A 25,452-nucleotide genomic window follows, 5' to 3' on the forward strand; every position below is an offset into this window, starting at 1 on the left:
CTGCAGGTCTGGATGGGGTAAGACAGCTTTTTGTTAATCCTTTTTAATCCTAATGTTTAGCTTCAGCATTTAACATTATGTTCATTAAAGTCTCTTCCTTGGCTCGAAGTGCAGTTTTGAGTAATGATGTGATGATAATCCCAAGGTAGGGCTGTATATCAGCAACATCTTGTGATTAACTGTATTGAGACTTATGGATCTACAGTAGTGTGAAAAAGTCATAGAACATCCTTCATTTATTTACTTTCCAGCCAAATGGCCATCAAATGTAAGTTATTCATATTTCAATGTCAGGAAAACAGCAGAAAATAATCTATTTGACAGAAAATATAATATCAAAAGCAGTTCTTGCCTTTATTACGGCTTTTATTTTTCCAACACTTCCAAAGTTCAGTTGGTTGCGTTTCTGCTTCTAATGATCCCAGTAATTCCAAACACATTCAATAATGTCGACATCTGGACTTTTGGGTGGCCAGTGTTATGTTCTGAGAAAATCAGTGTCTTATTATTCTTTATTATTATGTCACTTATTTTCACTTACGATCTTTGCCATTTTCCTTCCTTTTGCCAAGTGACGTCCTTTATGCTCATTGAATTAAAATTGAAAAATGTGTGTAGAGGGTACTAAAACAGATAGCCTAATAAGTAAAAAGACATCTTAATAAGTTAAAATCTTACATTCATTTTTGGATTATTATCAGGACATTTTAATAATAATAAGTTTATTTGTTTTAAGGAATTTTTGGGGATATTTTATCTGAAATCCTAAAAATGACGCTTGTTCAAGTGTCTTTAGTAAAGGGGATGGTTCGATGTAGAATCATGGGTTCTATATTAAACCATTTCATGCTTAAATGGTCCTTTGCATGTTTTTTCAGACTGAAGGAGATTGTGTTGTATGCGGATCTGTACAGAGTCTTTTTGAAACTGATTCTATACAGCACAGAAGAGCATTCTGCTATTGTTATGAGTGCCAAGCTTGTGGACAGTCTGATGAACCATTTTACCATGCCAAGAACCATTTAGCCATTAAATGGGTCTCTATAGAACCCAAAGTTTCTAAAGAGAACCATTTTATTTACCACAGAACACTTGAAGAACCCTGTTTTTAAGATTGTAGCTTTAAACCAAATGATCTGCCAATGTAAAAAGGCAATTTCACTAGATAAACGTATGTTAAACCTACACTACAATCTCAGAATATGACATATTAGCTATATGGACTATATTTGGGATGATCCCACTTGTTATCATGTCTAGCTGTGATTTTAGATGGATGAATTTCCACAAGCTCATGTTTAGTGTTGCAATTGTAAGTGTAGCATTTCGCTACCTTTGACAGAAATATTGCAAAAATGCATATCTTGGCAAGTGAAAGCAATGAAGGCAATATTTCTAAGATTTCTAATTATGTGATTGTGATATGAATGCTATAAAATTTTATTTTATGTCTGGACATATGATTTGAAATTATCAAGCATTATTTCTGGAAATAATTTCAATTCTCAGCCAGTGTCATAAGATCATTTCACTTGATTTTTCACTTAGAAAATGTATCTAATAAGTAAAAATTTTAAGTAGACTGAAGGATCTTATAATATTCATGTCACAAACTCAGAATTAGAAGTCTTTGATTTGTAATATATGTCCTGTGTTTAAAAAAGGAAATCCTCTGATTTTACAAAAAATGTGACAACAGTCATTCAGATTGTCACGATTGGCTCCTCCCACTCCTGCATGTGCTTTTTGTTTTGGTTCAGTCCAGCCCCCTTGTTGTCTGACTCCACCCCTGGTTGTTACCACCTGTTTCCCACCTGTCCCTCGTCTTGCCTCTGTTATATAAGCCCTGTGTTTGCCCTGGTCTGTGTTTGATATTTGATGTTTGTTGTTTGTTTGGTTTGAAGTATTTGGATTTCTGTATTCTGTTTTTATCTCCTTAAGTCTTTCCCTCCATTTCTCCGTGTTGGCTCTCTGACCATGGACTGTTCTGACCCTGATTTTGGATTTGCACTTAATAACTCTTGCTTGTCTCCGCACATGCGTCCGCCTCAACGCTCCGAGCTGTTACCCAGATTATTTTCTAAAGTGACCACTACAACACAACAGCTTTTATAAGTTATAATAATGGTAAAAGAGTGGTAAATTCCCTACTGGGGACTAATTTGCTTTGTATCTCTCCACCTTTAATGTATTAAAAGTGTACGTTTTAGGTCTAAAATTTCTCAAAGCTAGCTTTCAGGCATCAGACAGCATACTCACAACCATGTTCATACAATAGCTTCCTCTAATGGAGCATTAAACTCTTCAGATGTCTGGTTCCTATCACCACCACTGAGGGCCATTATGACTTCTCTAGAAGCATTTTACATCAAACAGCTCTGAATGAGTTTGTTTACATCTTGGCCATCTAGCTTCATGTTGAAAGTGAGTGTAATTCACTGTTAAAATGCTAAGATTTCATTTCTTTCAGTGTGGTATACATGCACCCCTTGTCAAACACATTCATGAGTCCATTTTTCTGAAATATTATTGTACTTCTGGGGACCTCTATCATCATAAGCGCACACACACAAACAAACACACTTAAACCCCTCCTGCTCAGTGTTAGTCCTGCAGAGATTTAAGCCCATGGAGGCTCTTGTGTATCTTTACTCTGTGTACTGTCGTGCTAGCGTGTAGTTAAACCAGCAGCGATAAACACACAGGCAGTAGCGCCGAGATTTAGAGGCGGAAATGTGCTGTAAATATGAGGCTCCAGCGGTCACCCTGCCTTCCCCCACTCTCCCACGGAAGGCTTAGCCTGCACCGGCCAGCACTAAATCCTTTTTTATGAGTCTGGCATATGCCTACTGTATCTGCGAAATAAGGCAGGATTATACATCAGTCAAAAAAACACCACCCTGCCCCGAAAGCATGGGTCATCCGCATGATCCAAAAAGATAAACAGCAGCTCGTGCTATAAAAGGGACCATAGAATACTTACATTACAGTGGAAGGTTATGGTGGCAAGAAAGAGGAAAACATATGTGCACGTCTTTTAGTTTTGAGGTTGTATATACACAAACAGGACTATAAAACAAAAGAAAAATGGGGGAATGTTACAGGGCACGTTTGTTTATCACACCTCTCCCTGCATAAAACCTCAGGGCCAGATTTACTATGACTTTTGCAGCAGGTTTCTACCACAAATAGGATGTATTCTGAAAAGAACAGCCAGCCTGCTATGTCCGAAATAAGTGCCCACGCCAAAGCTTGCAAAACATGGAAGAAAAAGGCCATTCTCTCCCTGATACTCATGCACTTTAAAAAGGACTGTGAAGAAAATTGGTGGAGATTTTGGAAACAGGGCTGATTACTTATCAGTTTGGATAACTGACAGATATCTGAATGCTATACTTCACCAGAGGAAAGTGTAAAGCCTGAGTCTTATCTTATGTTTTGGTCAGGGGTTTTTATTTTTTGCACAAAAAAAAAAAGAAAAAGATAAAGAAGCAGAAAGACTACTGCAGCCGTCTAAAGGCCATTTCACGCTGGATGTTAAAGCACCAATGAACATTGAGCCTCATTCACCAACCGTTCTTAAGAAGAAGAAAATCCCACGTATGAAGATTTTTCAGTTTTCACAAACATTATGACATTCACCAATGTTTTCCTATTTGGGATTTGGGAAATCAGAATCTACACACACTCAGGAGCAAAAAGGTGCCAACAGTTCTGTGGTTAAAGAACACATCAATAATATGATGTAAACTTTTTTCTTAGGACCTTTCTGAAGAATAAATAAAAAAAAAAACTTATGGGTGAATGAGGCCCATTAAGCTGAAGCTCCTTTACACATGCTTGTGTAGATTAACTGTAATAAAGCAATATCATTTAGCAATTTATCTCATTCATGATTAGCTATTTAACTTTTCATCAGTTAAAAAACGTAGGACGTGGCTAGGCTTAGTCTAGTGTTAGCTCACTAAATTGAACCTCACTTGTTTGCTGTGTCATATTATGCAAAAGTTAGTTCTGGCCGCACTGGTTGAGAAATGTTCTAACCATGCTATTATGGCAAAATAATTGTTTCACAAACACTATCACTCTGCTGAGACACTGTTGCTAAGCAACGACTTTGAGAGCTGTAGGAAACGCTCAAGCCATTTGAACAGTTTTACTTCTTACTTTGCCACAAACAGAAAATGGAAAATAGTTCACATTTGACCGGCAGCCGATTTGGTCCGACTCTGAAGATGAGATGACACTAAATTCCCAAACTGTCGTCACCACTGAGCTCTGAGCAGCTTTTCAGTCGGCAGCTGTGACAGAAGCACAGCTAAACAACCTGGAATCAGCCAGAAATGAACCCAACACCATTCGCCAATCTAAATGGGCTGTAAGATGCATTACAGATTGGCTATGACAAAACAACATCAACATTTATCTGGCAAAAATTGACAAAACTGAGCTAAACTTGATATTGTGGTAGTTTTCGCAAACATCACAGATGTTATTTTGTGATAACACACTCCTTCTCGTGTTCTTTTGCTTAAGTGTGTAGCCACCTAATCCTTAGGTCTTACAAACAGAGCATATATCTTATGTACGGTAGTTTGCATCACTAGCTACAGTCTTACTAAATTGATCTTTCATTGCATTGCTTGCACATATTGTGACCGAGTCAAGGCATATTTTGTACTGCCTTTGTTACGAACACTCAGCTTCACTATTTCACTGTTACTTATATCATAAAAGCATGGCACATTGAATATGCAGCACATTTAGAATCCTTTGCATAGTACTTTGCATCATTAGCTCACTAAATTTAATGTTGAGTTGAGATGTTTGCACATATTGCAACTGCATCAAGGGATATTTTGTGCTGCCTTTGCCATAGACACCCAGCTCCACTGTCACTCTGCTTATGCCATTCAGGCAAAGAATATTGCTGCTGTTCAAAGAAAAACAAGTATCTTCAAACTGGTAGCTTTAAAGGAGAGGCTACAAACACCCTTCACCCCTTAAAATCTCAGGCTTATTACATACTATGTAATACTGTAATACATAATGTGTACTTACTCATTATTCAGTAACTACAAGAACTTTAATGCAAACTTGCTGAGCTATTCTTAGATTATAGAAAGAAAGACCCACTGGTGGTCCCTGGTCATTTAAAGGGTTAACCTTTAATGTAAGGTGATGTAAGGATATTTTATTCTAATTGTTTTTGGGGCCGTTCTACATTTCTATATCACATCATGAAATGTTTACATGTATGTAAAGGAGAACTGCCATGTTCAAATGATGCCAAAACAAATAAAAATGGACAAAAATGGAGATATGTACATGTTTTTACAAAGCTTTACAAAACTGAACGTCAATTTTAGGTGCACTGCATGCAGATCACAAGTGTTTTGCACTGCTTTTGCCATAAACATCCAGCTCCTTTATGTTGCTGCTCTTTACGCCTTACAAGCAAAGCAGTTTTATGCACCATAGTTTGTGTGATTGGCTACATCTTTACTATGTGATTTCAGATGTACTGTTTGCGCATATTCCGTCTGCGTCAAGGCATATTTTGGGCTGCATTTGCCACCATTGTATTTGATTGTTACATCTAACAAGCAAAGCACATTTAGTAGGCAGTGCTATGCACGGTAGTTAGTGTGATTAGTTTCAGGCTTACAAAACCGAAATTTAATTTTAGATGCTTCGCGTGTGGAAGTTACGACCACAACAAGGCACATTTCACACTGTTTTCTTCACGCAGGTCCATCTGGCCCTCGGTGTTGTTCATTTTCCTCATATGAGATATCACAGTACAGACACAACACTCGCCCCTCAGGACTAGCTCCATTTCTCTAGGGCTTGCTGTCCCAGGCCAATAGATAGCGCAGGAGTACAGATGCCTGGCTGCAGGATGTCCTAGCACAGGGGAAGAGAGAGAAGCTGATAAAGAGAGAGAGAGAGAGAGAGGGAGGGAAAGAGAGAGAGAGACAGGGGAAGTTTGATGAGAAAGAGAGGTAAGGGGTGGGGAGGGGTGGTGTATGTGTGTGTGTGCGTGTGTGGGAAAGGGAGTAAATATCTAATGATCCGTCCATCGGCCTGCCACAGAGCGTGTGAAATATGGTGCCACACACTCATACTTCATCCTTAGGCTTGGTGTAGATTCCCAGAGCCCGACAGGCTTAGAGAGCCAGAGACTGGCCTGAGGAAGCTGCACATACATGTGCATACATACACCCCACACCCACACTCACAGGGGGATGGGCCAGGGTTGAAACACTGCCTCGGTTTTTGAGGGCATTTGTGGAACTATTCAGTTAAATATCGCTGCTTTCGGGGGGAAAACCTTGTATCTCCAAAATGGTAACTTTACAGGAGAAGGAAAAAACCTACTTTACTTTTAATGTAAGTCAATAGAACCAGAATATTTTCCAAGTCATTTTGTGTTGGTTCTTTTAGTCCATTAATCAGGAAATTTAAATACAATGTAAAGGGCAGCATGTACTTTCAAATTATGTCAAAAACTACAGTGATATACTATCGCCTTTTAGTATTTGCTTAATTTCATTAATTCATTAATAAAGCAGTTGAGCAAGAGTAATCGCAAGACGGCCAGCCAGGACAATAGCACAAAAATTACACATGAACTATAACGATGGTCTGACGGGTTAAGTCGACTCAAATGACTTAAGGAAACCGATTACCTCAAATGTTTTAAGTTCAGTAACTCATTTACACTCCAGTTGAGTAAACTGTATGAATGCCATTTGTTTTCTGGATAGTTGTTCTAACTCAACATAAGTAAGTAACTGTAAAGTAAATTCACCATTAGGCTATCATTTAAAAATAATAATAAAAAAAAAACAGCATTGTATTGTGTTGCAGAAATATGATCATAGACAATCCACCTTAACATCACTACAGACCACCTCACCAAACACTGGCTGTGTTTACATGCCAAGATTTTTGCCAATCTGACTGAATACATTCTGATTACAGATTCAGACGGAGGTGTTTATGCTCACTCTATTCAACAATCCGATGGAAAATCTTCGTTTACATGCTCGCTACAAGTAATCCGATGCAAAATGACGTGCATGCATGGAGAACCACTTAGAGTAAATGTTACCATGACAGTGAACGTCACGTGAGGTCCAGTCAGAGTGAGATGAGCAGCAGTGAGCAGTGATTGTGTTTTTAATTACTTTAAAATGATGTCTCCTCTGCAGACCAGCTTCTGCTCCGCCATGTTGAACGATAAACTTTTGCCAGTGCCAGCTTATGAGTTCTCTGTTTTTGCTGTGATATGAATGCACATGCGCAGAACGTACTTACACGTTTTTAACAGATTATTAGGTTGCATGTAATCTTGGCTACTGACAGTACAGTCCAGATGTGGTCTCTGGGTCATTAAGCCTCAGTGCTAATTTTTAATCAGTACTGATAAAAAATCATGAATCACAAGAGATTATAAATCAAGTCGACGCAAGGGAAGGTAGGCTGGGAGAATAATGACACACAGACAGTGAAGAGACATGTCCATTATATGTATCAAGTATCAAGAGGCAAAACTGAAGTTGACACACATGTAATTACATAAGGTGAATTTATAAGGTGTAATCCATCTGTAACATTGACTAAGTCATTAGTAGTTACACTGATGTTGCATGTGTCGTTCACATGTAACTACACAGTTATTAGAGACACTTAATATGAAGTGGGACCTTATTCTTTCATTAAGATGTGCAGTGAGTTTACAGTGTAGTGCAGTTGTTAGTTTGAGATGAGAATCCCAACACGGATGCAAATGTACCCCAAAGTAAAGTTGCAGAGAGGCTTTCTTTAACACGGTCAGCAGACACAGCAGCTAGACTGAGGCACAAGTCTTGAAAACATGCTGAAAGATTGTTTACCATCAAATTAGCAGTGTTTAAACACTGGGGGCCAGATAATTTCACCACAGAATGTCTGAAATATTTATGATTTACTCACATCAAAAATGTGCTCGAGCAGAACACGTACCCAAACGTTTAATTCAGTGATAATTATGTTTTTCCTAATCATCTAAATTGTCACAGACATTCTATCCAGCTGCTTTTAATTATTTAAAGTACAGAGGGCAAAGTCCCTGTGATGGACTGGCGACCTGTCCAGGGTGTGTCCTGCCTTCCACCCAGTGAGTACTGGGAAAGGTTTAAGCACCCATAATCACCCCGAAGGATAAGCTAGAAGGCATTTTGAATTTTTTATGTTTTTCTCCACTTGATTTCATACAGTAGACACAGAAACCTACAGGCAAAATAAAAAGGTCTTGGCTCAATTTTTTGCCCTTAAACATAAAGCAAATGTACCGATATTTTGACCCGAAATCCACGACACGTATCAAACCACGTACCCACTATACCAGTGCATCCCTATGGGGAACCAAACATGCTTTTTCATGGCATCACTTCAACTAGCCTTTATTTTTCAGAGGGTAGTTGAATATCAGATAACAATGAGATGAACATATACAAAGCACCTACAGTAGACTACAGTAGAATAGAGGTTCTGACTTCTAGCCACTTCTGGACCAAGTTAAGACACCGTGGTGCCCATGGGTATCTTAACAGTTTGCTGCAAAGCTTGTGTTTATTTCTTTTCTCTTCAAAAATCAACAAAATATTCCAGAGGTGCTCACAATTTTTCATAGGATTTGCCTAAATAGCAAGCATGCTAAGTAGTCAAAGGAGCCCCCTGCTATCCTGTCAGAGGGGGCACTTTCACTGCATCTCTTCACTCAGTAGGGTGTCAAGTTAACTTTGGCAGTGAGGAAGAAGGTCTTCATAAATTTTGATGGGAAAGATTGGATTGGTGTGTTATGAGATGTTGACATGCACTGTGTGTGCTCTTTGACAACAAGGCCAACAGATAGAGATGCTCATTGTCCTTATGGCCAGCTCATCCCTGTATACTGCCCATCAAAGGTTTCAGGACAACTGATGCCCTTTGAAGTCTCAATTGGAATGGCTGTAATATAGAGCCATTGAGTTTTAACTGAACCTGAATTTTTGGTCAAAACATTTTCTGGACAGGACAAAGTTTGTGTCTAAGCCCAATCTGAAGCTGTAGACTACAGTGAGGTAGAGGACCGTTACTCAAAAAAGTGTTGTTTTTTTTATGTAGTCTTCTGGGGACAGGGAAAAGCTTTCTGATATCACTCCCAGAAATTACTTTCTGAACACTTGCATTTCGAGTCTTACGGTAAAAGACGAGTTTAAGAAAAACTACTTTTCCTTGAAACTTAATCCTGCCTCTTTCCGTAACTCGTTAAAAGGAAATGCAAGCTTGCACCCCATCAATGTGCATTACTTCACTAAAACAGCCTGGGGAGAAAAAAAAAACCCTCCACTCTCACCATTTACCAAACACCAAACATCTCTCTGGGCACAAGAGGCCAGCTTCGACCCTCCCCTTGTCTCTGCCCTGCCATTCCATGATTATGGTGGGTGTTATATAGACTTTCTGCACAGACTATACAGTTACTGACCATTCCCACTTAAAGTAGTGATCCAGCTTTGCTGCAGCTATGACACAAGATGGATGTTCGTCGGCGAGCGGCGGATCAATTTAACATTATCCCCAATTTGCCGTAATTGGATTGAGAAAACAATCCATCATGCAGAATCAATTAAACAACAAGTGGGATATTTTTTGTGGAGGGCCTCGTCCTCATCGACCCTGTAAAAATGAGCCATCGCTGGCTAGATTATGCACTGCCACTCTCCCTCTGTCTGTGCGAGGTTCTGTACTAGCTGCGGTAACCCCAGGGCAGCAGTTGCTAATGGAGATGCAGTCGGAGATATGCTCAGTCTGCCTGTGGACATTTATACGACCACACTATAGCCAGCCGTGGTTTACAACACTTGTCTGCCACCGGCTTTGCAGAGCTACTGCATTATCCGCTAAATAAATTGCCGTTTACAGCAAAGGAGGCAAGTGCATGCTAGATCTTCATAAGGGCATTTACATTGTTAGGGAAGGACTAGGAGCAAAAATAGACCCTGGACTTCAGTCCAGCCTGTCCCAACAAAATTGGCTTGACACCAACCTTCCTTGCTCCCTTTTCAGTCTTCTTCACCGTTCACTTTATTAGACTATAATGAATTATGCAAATTTGTTAGCTTGCTAACGTTATTCCTTATAGGTAAGGTCTAAAGATAGTCACGTGTGAAATTTTGGGCACCCTTGGAAAATGACGTCTCGTTGATTTTTGAAGTGAAAAGAAACTAACACGACTTGTGCAGCAAATTATTTAAAAATACAATTTGTCTGCCAATATTAATTTACAGTTACATTATATTTGCTTAACTTAAAAAAATATATTGCATCAAGGTGCAAACAATTGAACACCCTTCTAGTAGTCATTAGGACTTAAATGACACATTTGGACTGGTGAGGCAGGTCAACGATTGTCAGTAGGGATTGTCAGCTGATTTCAGGGTGTAACAAATTCTCTGACTCTTTTAATCTTGTGCTAAAATTCAACAACTCCAGGCTCTTCTGGGCAACTGGATGTGGATAGAAAAATAAAGTTAAATGATGGGTACAAAGATGGGGAAGTCTATAAAAAGATATCAAAATATGGGCTTCCAGCTTGCAATTTCTACTGTCTGAAATATCATTAATAAATGGCAGTTAACAGGAACTGTGGAAGTCATAGCGAGATCTGGAAGACCAAAAAAACAACAACAAAAATACCCTCTGTATTCTGACCAGGCAAAGCAAAACCCCCATATGACAGCAAAGGACTAGCAGAAAGATTTAGCTGGCACAAAAGCAGTGGTGCACCTTTGTATAGTGCAGGTTTGAGGTTCTGAGAACATGAACAGAACAACTTCTAGCTGCTAGACGAAATGAAGATACCATGGTACCCATGGGTATCTTAAGAGTTTGCTGCTGGGTGTTTTGCATAGAATTTGCCTATCTAGCTAGCGTGCTGAGTAGTCAAAGGAGACCCCTGCTATCCTGTCAGGGGGGACAGTTTCACCTCATCTCTTCACTCAGTAGGTTCAAGTTAATTTTGGCAGTGAGGAAGAGGTTTTGACTGGAAAGATTGGATTGGTGTGTTATGATTTGTCGACATGCACTGTGTGAGTGTCATTCATGCTATTTGACCACAAGGTCAACAGACAGAGTGGCTCATTGTCCTTATGGCCAGTTCATCCCTGTATACTGCCCATCAAAAGTTTCAGAACAACTGATTTGAAGGACACACTCAATTGGAATTGCTGCAATATAGAGTTATAGAGTTTTAATTAGACCTCAAATTTTGGTCAGTTTTCTTTCTGGCCAGGACAAAGTTTGTGTCTGAGCCCAATCTGAACCTGCTTGGTAGCCAGCAAGTACACAATCTGCTTTATCCACCAAACTATCGTTATAGGAGAACAACCCCAGCTATAGCTCTAGCTACCGACCTGAAGCTGTGCTAGAGGCGGCATTAGCTGCCTGCATTGCCCACTCGTGAACCGGCAGACATCACAGGCGCCCCGAAATTACTCTACATTTTATCATTAAAATAGCGCTGATGACTGACAGCTTAAAAAATAATCACAACATCAAAGACATTTTCAAAGGCAAAATAATCGCAATGTTACATTAAAGTGTAAGCTTCTCTTTAGCACCCCCAGTGGACATTTGTTTCTCAAAAGTGCAGCAAAAAGTACATGAGGGCACGTATTTACAGCTCTGCAAAAAAGTGGTCAAAGGTTCGTACATCCCATAAGACCAGGTTGATTAAAACATATTAAACATATTCATTTCTTACTTTATTTATTTAACTGTTGTATAAAAGCAATAGAACACTCGAGGTCGTGTGTTATCGCAAACGTGCCTGTGACCAAATCACTGTTGTGATGTTATCTCACAATAAACTCTCAGCTTCATGTTCCTCAGAGTGACTTCACTGCTATGAAGAGTATTTTGGCCCACTGGTGGTCTAAACACCTGAAGGGTTTCAATGCTGATGAGTGCTGACATCACCATAAGGGGTGGAGCTTTTATTAGTTATTAGTTATTTCTGGCAATATTTAACCAGCATTCTATCCAACACGCTAAGCTCTTGCATAAACACTCTCTTATTAAACTTATATTAAGAAGCTACTAGGTGTCGGCAAATGTTTGATACTCTTTGCCTGTGCGACACTGTGGCCAGGACTGTCCTGGAGTATACTGGGCTCGCCTGACCTCTACGTTTGTCCACCTTAGGCTGTGCAGTAATGAGAGGAAGGAAAGCACTCTGAGACAAAGCCAAAAGTCATCCGAGCATGCCACAGTGGATGTCATTATGTGGAGATGCAGCTCGGAACATTTTTTAGATGGCCTAGTTTTAACACTGACTAAAAGTCATCTACAAAACAAAACAGACACTGATTTGTTTAAACTACACAATAGCTGAATATGACTGAACTCTTTACTAAACACTATTACTTTTTAAGATGTCATAAGTAGAGACCTTCAGTAATGCTATCATGTTATTAATTATGTGAACAGAAGACAAACTTAGGATCAAAACTCATCTGCACAGCTAAAAGCTGATTCTGTAACCTTTCAAGTATCAAACTCCGTATTTTATGTGTTTAAGTGAGAGTGTCATATAGGCCAGCCTGCTGTGACTCAAATCAAAGAGCTTGCAATTATGTTATAGTAGTAATATAATTAGAAGCCAATGAGCTGAATCGAATGACCAAAACAGATCTGCCAAACAAACCAGCCAAGATTGACTCTTTAAAGTATTGATCCCCATACATTTTTGCACCTGAGCTCCAGTGTCACATAGAGTGACTTGGCCTAAATTGAATCCAAATTCATTTCACAATTGAGCTGAAGGATTAAAACTCACCTGTGAAACAAAACAGCCAAGACTGATTTCTTTAAAATATTGAGCTCCGTAATTTTTACATCCAAGCTGGAAAGAGTGATTTGGTACGACTCAAATTCTGCAGTTTAATAATGTCGTTAATTACAAAACAAAGAGACAAACTGAAATGGAAGGAAATTTTAAAAAAATAGATCTGTTAAACAAAACAAAACGATAACTTGAAAGTTTTGAACTCCATATTTTTAAGATAAGTGATCATTTTTTAATCCCACAAACGGGGAAATTCCATCTGCGCATTTAACCCGTCCGTGAAGTGAAACACCACATACACACACTAGGGGGCAGTGAGCACACTTGCCCGGAGCGGTGAGCAGCCCTATCCACAGCACCCGGGGAGCAGCTGGGGGTTAGGTGTCTTGCTCAAGGACACCTCAGTCATGGACTGACGGCACTGGGGATCGAACCGGCCACAGGGCCAGATCCCTAACCTCCAGCCCACGACTGCCCCAAAGTTCATATATAATATCATATAGAGCATCTGGGCCTATAGAGTGTCATCCAGAGCATTTTGGTGGAACTTGAATCCTACAGCTTCATTATGTGATCAATTAAACTGAATTGATAGAGCAAGCCTGTAAAACAAAACAGCGGTGACTGATCCCGTTAATGTACTGAACTTAATTATTTTATGTCTATGCTGGAGTGTCATAGAGAGCGACTTGGCGTGACTCAAATCTTAGAGCTTAATTATGTTATTAGTGATACAATTAGGAGCCAGTAAGCTGCAATGAAAGATCAAATACATCTGGGAAACAAAACAGCTGAGATCGACCCCTTTAAAGCACTGATCTCTTTAGTTGTTGTGCCTGAGCTACAGTGTCATATAGAGTGACTTGGTGTAACTTGAATCTTAATGCTATATGTTATTATGTTAGCAGAAAACACGTTGTATTGAAAAGATGAAAAGTCATCCTTGAATCTAAACAGCTGTGACATATACTTTTAATGCACTGAACTCCATGCTCTTTGTTTCTAAGCCGGACCGTCATACAGAGCGACTTTATGTGACTCGAATCCTACAGCTTAAATATGCTATTGATTATGTAATTGGAAGATGTATTGAAGAAGCAAATCTGCAAAATAAAACAGCTGTGATGGATACCTTTAACATTCTGAGCTTAATCATTTTGCACTCTAAGCTGGCGTGTCATACACAGTGACTTGGTGTGACCCAAATCCTTGAAATGATTATGTTATTAGGGATGTAATTAGGAGCCAGTAAGCTAAATTGAAAGATCAAATCTCATCTGGGAAACAAAACAGACAAGATTGGTACCTTTAAAGCACCCATCTCCATAGTTTAATGCTTGAGCTACAGCATCATATAGAGCGACTTGGTGTAACTTGAATCTTAATACTTGTTATTAATTCTATAATTTAAAAAAATATTGCATTAAATGATCAAAGTGCATTCTTTAATTATAGCAGCTGTTGCTTAAATCTTAACACATCATACTGAAGAATCAAAAGTCATCCTTGAATCTAAACAGCTGTGACTTATATTTTTAATGCACTGAACTCCACGCTGTTTGTTTCTAAGCTGGAGCATCATACAGAGCAACTTGATGTGACTCGAATCCTACAGCTTAAATATGTTATTGATTATGTAATTGGAAGATGAATTGAAGAAGCAAATCTTTAAAACAAAACAGCTGTGACTGATACCTTTAATGGACTGAACTTAATCAAGCTGGAGCGTCATACGGAGCGACCTGGTGTAACTTGAATCTTCATACTTGTGTTATTAATCATGTAAGTAAAAAAGTATTGACTTGATGGATCAAAACTCATTCTTTAATCAAAACCACTGTTGCTTAAACCTAAAATATCGAACTCCATATTGTTTGTTTCGAGGCTGCAGCATCATACAGAGTGACTTGATGTGTCCAGTCGAATTCTGAAATCCTACAGCTTAATTATGTCCTTAACTATGTAACTAGGCAACAAATTGAATGGAAGGATCCAGATTAATTAGCAAAACAAAACAGATGGGACCAATAATTTGGAGGTACTGAACTCCAAGGTATAGAGCGACTTGTTGTGACTCAAATTCTACAGCTCAATAATCTTATTACTAACATAATTAGGAGCCAGTAAGATGAAATTAATGATCAAAACTCATCAGAAAAACTAAACAGCTAGACAAAATACAAGAATCCTAAAGCTTGTTTATGCTATTACTCATATAATTGGAGAATCAAAACTCCTCCTTAAAGCAAAACATCTGAGACTGATACCTTCAAAGTACTACTCTTTAACTCCTAAGTGGGGGACGTCATATGGAGTGACTTTTTGTGACTTGAATGCTACAGATTAATTATTATTGACTATGTAATTAGAAGGTAATAACCTGAATCGAAAGGCTTAATTGTGAAATGTTGATGACAATGTTTGCTAATCCTCACTTGCCTTATTTTCACTGTCGCAAGTAGTCCTTGTATGTGTACAAAGATAACTTTCTATCAGAAGAAAAACTTTTTAACTTCAATATAAGGTCAATGTAACAAACTTATCTTTCAATCTTTGCTATAAGAAAAATTTCCTACAGTTTTTAAATGGTTTAAAAGCACATAATACGAACAATCAAGCAAAAATGGAGCTAGAGAAGCATTATGAAAGATTTGTGTGCTAGGTTTGCACTGGAAGCTTGTTGTTTGGATGAGTAACACCGCTGACAGTGGGCACAATGCTTGTTGATTCATTACTCAGAAACAAAGAGAGAGAAAAAAAAGGATCAGTTCCTCATGCATACCTCAGCTAACCCTCTCCACTGAGACACACATACACACACGCATCGCGTCCTTCTTTAACCATGAGTGAGCAGCCCCAGGCCGGGTTTTCTTTGCCTAAAATAACTCCGCAGCTCAGCTGAGGCAAAGCAGTGGGCTAATCCTGCTGTTATGGGAGGGGAACATTTCGTGCAGGAAAGGAAGGGGGCCGAGGGACCTTAATACCGAGCTGGACAGCAAGTCAGTGAAATGAGAGTGAAACAGCAGGGTATAAGGGGAACACATCGGTAGACTAATCAAAAATGAAATGGGTCACATCTAGGAAAACATAATTAAGTCGGGTAGAAATAGTTCCTGTTACTGTTCTGTACTGATTTTCTTTTATTAATATTCTCTGGTCACTTGCAATGCTACTCCTACTGCTTTCAAGCTGGAACCACAAACCCTTGCCGGCCTTCAGAGCCTATTTCCAAATAGCTGGTTTGGGCTTTTCCATACAATGTTCATTCACAGACCGTATTTTTTCCATAGAAAATGAATGGTGAAATGTTAACTGTAAGAATGATGTCACAAAGGACATCTCATAGTGTACAATAGTTAGTTCCAGCTGCACAAGCTGATTGGTTGAGAGGCGTAATAACCATGCTGATGTTTTGCAATGTCACAGGTTTTTGCTTAGCAACGGCTTGACAGCTGTAGGAGACGCTCAAGCCATTTGAACGACTTTGCCACAAACAGAAAACGGACACTTTTAATATCATGTTTGACTGACAGCCGATTTGGTCCGACTCTGAAGACGAGACGACACTAAATTCCCAAACTGTCGTCACCACTGAGCAGCTTTTCAGTCGGTAGCTGTGACAGAAGAACAGCTGAACAACCTGGAATTAGCCAGAAATGAACCCAACACCATTCGCCAAACGTTTAGTCTGATCTTCAGAGTCTGACCAAATCATAAAAACTGACCCAATAAAAACTAAAAGCTGCTCAGTGGTGACGACAGTTTGGGAATTTAGTGTAAGGAGCTGGAGAACGAACTGCCGGCTGAGCAGCGAGTGGGCGGAGCTCGTTACTCTGACGTAGCTACAAGCTGCTCGTTAAGGAGCTTTAATTAGGAGGAAGGAACTGAACATTAAAACATATTAAACGCCGCATTCACAGCCAGTTTATTCATTTCTTACTGTATTTATTTAACTGTTGTATAAAAGCAGTAGAACAGGTCGTGTGTTATCGCTACAACATCACGGCTGTGATGATCTACGGCGACCAAATCACATCCGTGATGTTATTTCACGATTACACACTCCCTTTGTGCTCTGTTGCTTAACGGACATAGACATCACATTCAAATTCACTTACTAGCACACATATATACACACACATATATTAGCAACAGCTATGGATACCATAGCAGCGGCATAGCAACACCTTAGCAACCACCTGGAATAACATAGCAAAAGCACCGTAACACCTTAGGAATCAACTAACAAAGACCAAGGAAAGCCCTAACAGCTACATGGAATACCACATTGTCTAGCTGGAATTACTATATGAACCAAATTATCAAAATCAATCAACAGTTTTCTACAAAGGCTTTCAGATTTGAAACGTAACCTGTAAACATAAACATACAGGTTTTGTATAACTGTTCATATTCACAAAATGTAGTGCATCTGTTCATGTTGACAAAATCTCCCTCTTTTCGTTTTAATTAAAGAGTTTGATGCGCACTGCATTATTCAAGCACCGTTACAGTTTCAGAATGTACCAGTCCACATGTGGAAACTTGAGGCAGGTTTAAGAGAAGCACAAATTAACAAAAGTCTATTCCCACCCTTTTCCTCTGGCACTGGGGGAGAAGTTGAGCAGGTTATCTACTTAGAACTTCCATATATATATATATATATATATATATATATATATATATATATATACACAGCACTGTGAAAGTCTTAAGCACCCAAGACACATTTTCAAAATCTATTTATTTGTGTAATTTGTGTTCATTTGCTGAGAAAATTGTTAATATTTCAATACACAAAATGTATAGAATACTAATTAATAATGCTTATATATATATATATATATATATATATATATATATATATATATATATATATATATATATATATTCTAATGTATATTGTGATAAACTTACTGATGAGACTTATTGCTTAGATGCCTAAAACTATATATATATAATTCAGTAATATTTGTAATAATTTTGACATAAGTAATTTCTAAGAAAATTGCAATATTTTGACAGGTCAGTCAAATAAGGAATTACTTTGAATTTCTGTATCCAAATATATGTTCGTTTCGGTGGGATGAGCAGTTCTTGAGTCCTGTGCCGAGTGCATTTGGAAATATCCCTGTTTAATTTCACTGAGTGCATCCTGGGTGTTTGGGAGCTGCGTGATTTTGTACTTGAGGCGAACACAGCCTTTAAGCTTTGTGCTGTGCATCAAAGGCTGTGACATTTCTGCAAAACAGGCTTCAGCAAAGATGAAATAACAATATGACAAAGTAATGCATAGCTTTAGTAACACAGCGACCACTCAGCCAAAGCAGTTCAATATGTGCTTTCTGTAGCAGTTTGGAAAAGAAAGCCGTCGAATCACCGTTCAGGCAAAACCTGCTTCACATTTATGTAATTAAGTTTTGTTCCAAGAGGTCCACTTCTAAAGTTTTTGTGGTTTTATGAACCAAAAGAGTCATGAATCTTATATATATATATCAGAGACACTAATTGAATTTTCTTGCCTTGTGTTTGTACTAAGCAGTGACTAAGTTGAATCTACATCTAAATTTATGACTGTACAAAAACTTGTACAAAAAAAGACCAAAAAAATAAGACAACATGTGAAATAAAGGCTTGAAACAGAATAATACAGGGAGAACGCGTGAGACAGAGGGAGATGGTTTTGGAAAGAAAAAAGGATGCATCCTCTCGCCAGCTTCTGTCAGTCTTAATTAGGGGGCATGTTCTCTATGGGAGAATCTGAGTGTGTGTGCTCAGACGACACATCTTTGGTCTCTGTCTCTGTGTCCAACTGAACGCGAAAAAAAAACCCGCAATCATGCTGCAATCTGTTGACTGATAGCACCCCTCTGAGAGACTATTTAGGCCTGGAAACGATGAGACAGAATCACTGAGAGTGGGTGGAGGGGGGATTCGGCGGAGGAGTCCATCAGAGGGAATAAACCTGCAACAATGATGCTGCTGAACATCCTTCGTTTCAAAACGTGGACTTTTTTTTACCATAATTGAAAAACTGCTCCTCACGTTTGGTATTCCTGCCACACCTGAATATCAAACGTTCAATGGGGTCGCTCTCAGCTGCAGTCGGAGAATATAGCGCTTGGAAAAAATCACAGTGCCACCTCTACCATCTCATTACTCACAGAACACATCCTGTCTGTCCTAGTTATAAAAGAGCCACCGCCAGACGTGGGATACAAAGGTCAGGTGACATAGCTGTGGGCAGATCTGCGCGCATCCAGTCTGAACTGGAGTGACGAGGTATCAATGGCATAATCACAAAATCAATCTGTCCATCAGAGCGATATTCACTCTCTCTCCGGAGTCCTCAGGCCAACCAACCAACACAAAGTCAACCAATCAGACCCCCTGAATTATTGGGAAAAAGGGACCCTCATCACACAATCAGCTAATGAAGCCACAAATACACTAATCAGGCATGTTAGCGTGGATCCAGGAGCTGGAAAACAGGCCAATCTGGTCAATGCAGCACTATCCTTCACAGAATCATCTTGAATCTGGTTAAGCCATGTGAGCATGCCACTATGACAACCACCAGGGTATCAACATGGTGCGAAACCCTTCAAAAAGTCAAGGATCTTATGAACTTTTTGGAAATCAACTGTGTAATTAACAAATGTTATTTGATTTTTAAGCTTAGCGTTTCACCCAGAAGCCAATTTGGCTGTAATTAATTTTTTTTACAGGCAAAACAACAAGTTAATTTTGAATCAGTTAGCTCTTAATGAAGAAAATGATCAGGGAAGAAACAAACAAACAAGCAAAGCAGTGAGTCAACATCCTCATAGTGTTATTGACTTTCTATTTGTTGCGCTCAATTAGCTGATATGAAGCTGAAACATACTGTGGCTGTCCTAAAAAGCATTTCATGCAGCTGAAATTTACATCACCCAGCAAAATTCCATCCATATCCGTGATATAATGCCAAAACTGCACAATGGACAATTCTTTATGACGAATGTAGTGATAATGATGTTCATGGTAATAATCATGAGGATAGTTATGGTTATGACAAGCGTTGATCATGTGGGTATTAATGATGAAAATGTTGATGATGATGATGATGATGATGATGTTAGCAGTAGTGAAGCTGGTGATGGCAAGATTGATCATAATAATGATGACAATAGTAGTAGCCATGACATATTTGTTGGAAGTGCTGATGATGGTGGTGATGCGAATAATTTTGATATTGAGGGTGATGATGCTGAAGAAAATCTTATAAAAAATGGTGATGGTTATTTTGCCAGTGATGACAATGTTGAAGCTGAGGATGGTAATGGTGATGCATTGGTGGTAATGATGTCACTGCTGATGATGTCAAAGATATTGCTGGAAATGGTGACGATCCTGATGACGCTAATGATGTTGAGGTCAATTGTGATGATGCTGGTAATAATGTTGTGAATGCTGATTGCGATGGTAATGGTTATTGGTGGTGATGCCACTGATGATGATGACGCTGGTAATGAGGATGATATTAATGGTAATGACAATGTTGAGGGTGATGATGCTGGCGAAAATCTTATGAAAACGATGATGGTGATATCACTGGTGGTAATGACATCACTGCTGATAATATCAGTGACATTGTTGGAAATGGTCATGATGCTGATAATGCTAATTATGTTTAGGTTTTTTGGAAGTGGTGACAAAGGTGGTGATGCTAAAGATTTTACTGTTGAGGTTTATGATCTTTATGATTATGAATATTATGAAATTGGTGAGGGTGATATTGCCAGTGATGATGATGATGATCATGGTGATACATTGTTGGTAAAAATATCACTGCTGATGATGTCAATGATATTACTGGAAATGGTGATAATCCTGATGACACTAATAATGTTGAAGGTGACGGTGATGATGCTGGTCATACTGTTGTGAAGGCTGATTGTGATGGTAATAGTACTGACATTAGTGGTGGTGATGTTGGTGATAAGATTGTGAATGACAATGATGGTAAGGATACTCTGGTGATGACCAACATGTCAGTGATGATGCTAGTGATAATGATGACAACAACAGTGATGGACCAGGTTCTTACCCAGCAGTGTGAGGATGCAGGCCAGAATAGCCATGAGTGCTCCAGTACTGAGTCCTGCAGACAGGAGGAAGGCCTCGGTGCCGCAGGCTTGTGGAGTGCCGTCTGAGTCACAGTCACACACACGGATGGACAGAGTGTTGGTGCTGCTGAGAGCTGGACTCCCGCTGTCCACTATCAGCACAGGCAGACGATACATGGCTTGTTCACGCCGCTGAAAACCACCACGCTTAGTCAGGACCGATGCTGTGTTATCTGAAGAGAGGAGAAGAGGTAAGTCGATTATGAGAGGAAAGAAGATGCGAAACAGAAAGTAAAAGGTAAGTGGGGATATAAGTGTTATTTATGACTTTTAAAGAATGATCAACTACAGATGGTATAATCTTAAAATACAGGACATATAATGTTAGAAGCTAGTAATCAATCTACATTCATCTAGAAATCCACCTAGTAATCCATCTATAACCCTGTGTTGATGCACAATTTGTGTTAGCCATCCTATAAGCCTTCTTAAATGATAAGGTTCTGGCCACAGAGCTGCTCTTAGTGAGATCATTTCGGGTCAAAAGTGCTTGGTCAGAAACGTTCAAATGATGAATGGAGCAACTGACAAATTGTGCACAGCAACAGGAATACAGTTTGTAATTGTACACAAAATTGTATGACAAATGTAGGCAACTGCATTTTGTACAGACTTAGTAGATTGTCCAAACCTTTTTTTTCAGTCTTTGCAGTTATTCAGATATGAATGAACTTTTCATTAACTACGTTCATTAATTAAAACAGTGTGTAACAAACTAAACTGAACTAAATTGAACTAAACTAAATGTTATTTGGAGAGGGGTGTCCAAAACTTTGCGTACAACTATATATAATGCATATATATGGTAGATGGAGCTTATAATGTGGCCACAGAGGGAGTGTACAAAGTAGAAGTTTCTGATTGAGTGAATGCTGAGTGTATAGACTTTTGAAAAAGACAGCCTCTGAAGTTCTAGACTTCTGAATTCACGCATCAGTGTCTAGTTGATGTAATGCCTATATTATTAAATCTGGAGTGTTTCTCTATGGGAAAAAAAATGAATAGCGTTTTTTTTTTAAATCTCCACTGTATTCCAAACCAGATACATATTCCCATACATTATACCTCAGAATACCACTGGATCCTCTGAATTGCTGAATGTGTGGAAATATGAATGTTGACACATGTAAGCAGCCACACCAAAATACAGCAAAAACACCCCAGGTAAACCATGAAGCATTGTCAAAAGTTGTAATCTGTCACGATTGGCCCCTCCCGGTCCTGTCCATATGTTTGTGTTTTGTTTTGGTCTAGTCCACGTGTTCTTTGTTTTGGTTTCCTAGTCCGTCCCCTTGTTTTGTGACTGCGCCCCTGATTGTCGCCACCTGTTTTCCGCCTGTCCCTCGTTATCCCTGTGTTTTATAAGCCCTGTGTTTGCCCTTTGTATTCGCTGGTCTTTGTACTGTTTGATTGCGCTGGTTGTTTAATGTTTATGCTGTTTGGAGTTCTGTGTTCGTTTTTGTCATGTCTGGCCCTCCTGCTCTTCGTGTCGGCTATATGAACCTGGACCGTCTTGACCCTTGTTTTGGATTTGCCCATAATAAAAGCCGCTTATCTCAGCATATGCATCCGCCTCCTCACTTCCCAGCATTACATAATCAAGTTGCTATGGAAGTAGCTACAATGTGAGTGACTGGAGTTTATATATAGAATTGGAGTCTAGCAGTAGACCTTCATACATTGTCATTTCAATATGCACAAGGGTAATTGTGCTAGTATCATGGATGTAGCTATTTTGTATTGCGACTCCTTATAATTTAGAGAATCAAGCGCCTTTTGTTCGCCATAGGGTGCCATAGCAGTCATTTTCAACAACTGTATTTCTCTTAGAGACAAACTGCTTAAACCCAGAGTACTGCACAGTTTAGAGTTTTCCACTGTAAAACTGAAGTAAACTTTGTCCACCAAATGTGTCCTGGCAAACTGTGTATATTTAAGGTAAGAAGAAAACTGCACATTTGCGAACGTGTCACTTTTGTCCCTGTCACAGTTGTTCTGCAAGGCATCATGTACTCCCAGCGTTAATTACCTTTGTTGTCCCTCAGGGTGAAGTTATGGTTCCCTGCGGCCTCAGCGGTCAGAGAAAAGAAGAAGCGGTGGCCGCTGGGGGGCTCGTCTTTATCCACCGCACTTATGGTCTCAATTACCTGCGGGAAAAAAAACAACTGTTAAACACCTCAAGCACCAAAAACAAATCAGATAAACAAACAAAAACAAACCCCAGCTTTAAATTGTTTAGAGTGCATCTGGGGTAGCGGCCGCCTTTGCCTTGCAATGAAAACGGCCAAGGCAAAATGAATTTTTTAACGTGTACATCTTGTAACGGAATACAAAACCAATTCCAGGCTGCCGGAATGTTGGAGCGAAAGTCATATAAAGATGACGGTCCGGCTCTGCTTTGGCAGCAGGACAAATTTCAAATTAAGCTCGAAATCTAAACAAAACAATTGTCGAATAGCATAAGTCAATGCGCTATCTGTGATTGCTGATGCTTAGACGGTATCCCGGGGACTTCGCTAGAGCAGAGGTCCATCCTGGGCTAATGCAGTGCCCAAGCCCCTGCAAAGCAGAGAAAAGTGCTGTGTTTTAGAGATGATTATCAGGGCCTGCCCATCAGGTGGTTCACTAAGAAGATTCCCCTGACACTCTGTTGTGGCCTAATCTGCAGGCTTTGGCTGGGTTAAATACCGAGTGCCCAGCTCTACCCTTTTGCCAAGCTGCCGTCAGCACAAACTCAATCTGCCTGAAAATCTCTTAAACCTGTCGGCCAGCGGCGTCCACCAGCAGCCACCACGAAACTGACTCATCCCCGATTATTCTTTATATGAACTTGTGATCATGGAGAAGTATTCACCGCGTCATTCATCCTCTCAGTGGCCCGGCTTCATCCCCTCTTGCACATTAACTGATTATTTGGCAGGAGCTACTGTGAGGGGTTTATCTCTTTAATCTGTAAATACTTTTGAACCGTAAAAACAGTCACGTCTGCCGCTAAGTACCTCACGCTGTTCTGGATGTTCTGTTAACACTGATCTCCACATCACACTACAAACTGCTAGCACAAATACACAGTGCAGTAATGGACTGTTCATCAGTAGATAAGGGCTATTTATGGATTTGCAGTGGAGACTTCATTTATAAAAATGTAGAGCAAGACAACTTCTAAAGTCTGTCTGAAGAACACAGGCAACATTTTAAAATAACTAATAAATTGCAGGGGCAGTTGTGGGTTGGAGGTTAGGGAACTGTCCCTGTAACCAGAAGGTTGTCGGTTCGATCCCCAGAGCCGACAGTCCATGACTGAGGTGTCCTTGAGCAAGACACCTAATTCCCAATTGCTCCCTGGGCGTCGTGGATAGGGCTGCCCACCGCTCCGGGCAAGTGTGTGTGTGTGTGTGTGTGTGAGTGTGTGTGTGGAATTTCCCCATTTGTGGGATTAAAAAAAGTATCACAAACTTAATAATGATACATTCTGTAATTACTACAACAGTGTGTTCAAGCCACTATGATACTTTAAATGTGTTTATACAGCAACCTCTTTTGAATCCTTGGAAAATATTTATAGTACAGGCAGATTATACTGCTTCAAACACGTTATTGTATAACTGCTGTTATAACATTGTAATAGCATTGTAATAATACATATAGGATCAGCTTGACTGTATAACTAGACACTAAACATACTTTTTTAAAGGCAGTAAAAGACCATCATATTCACTGAAATGAATTCTCTTAGTTTTTTCCATTATTTGTATGTTAATGAGCTACCTGAGCTTTATTGATATATGTCAAGCAGGTTAATGCATCAAATTTATATATGAGTAGTGGCAAACTACATTTTCCTTATATTGTGACTTAGATTCAACCATGTGTCAGTCACATACATCAGCATATATATCATCATATATATATAAGCCTCTTTCAGCTAATTTCTCTTACCACTCCTAGCAGTACACCTAAGCAATTCATAGCAGCTGTAGCTAAAACACAGTCAGCTGACGACTTACTAGACATTACATATAATCCTTTTAATAAAGGTTTAAACTTAAAGCCCGCAACTGAACATTTCTTAAAACGCCTAGCCATGCTGTTCGCTATGGGTTGTTAGCCTCTTAGCATGCCAGGCCACTTTAATGGCATGGACTGTTGATAAAAGGAATAAATTAAGTGCAATAGCTAGTAAGACAAGATAAGATAAGATAAGATAAGATAAGATGCGTTTATTGTCGTTGCACAGTGTACAACGAAATTGAGCAGCAATCCAACGGCACTTCCTACATACAAAACAATTTAAACATAAGGCTAAAATATATAAAGTGCAGATTTAAAGGGGGGGGGTATCAAAAATCTTAAATATAAAGAAAAAGGACTATAAAACTATATAATTCTATAACAGTCAATAGACAA

At 39.3% G+C, this 25,452-nt stretch overlaps 1 protein-coding gene across 2 annotated transcripts in view; it reads right to left on the reverse strand.

Moving 5' to 3' along the window:
• The window catches only part of cdh7a (cadherin 7a), a 133,816-nt gene that overhangs the window by 5,473 nt on the left and 102,891 nt on the right, over nt 1–25,452 (reverse strand). For both annotated transcript variants that reach the window (XM_017706002.2, XM_037531282.1), the window contains 2 exons: nt 23,075–23,192; nt 20,967–21,218 (listed from right to left, as the gene is read on the reverse strand). In XM_017706002.2, coding sequence (XP_017561491.1) covers nt 20,967–21,218; nt 23,075–23,192 — 370 coding nt within the window. The remainder of the gene's footprint in view (nt 1–20,966; nt 21,219–23,074; nt 23,193–25,452) is intronic.

Source organism: Pygocentrus nattereri, chromosome 19 (assembly GCF_015220715.1).
Source record: "Pygocentrus nattereri isolate fPygNat1 chromosome 19, fPygNat1.pri, whole genome shotgun sequence".
NCBI lineage: Eukaryota > Metazoa > Chordata > Actinopteri > Characiformes > Serrasalmidae > Pygocentrus > Pygocentrus nattereri.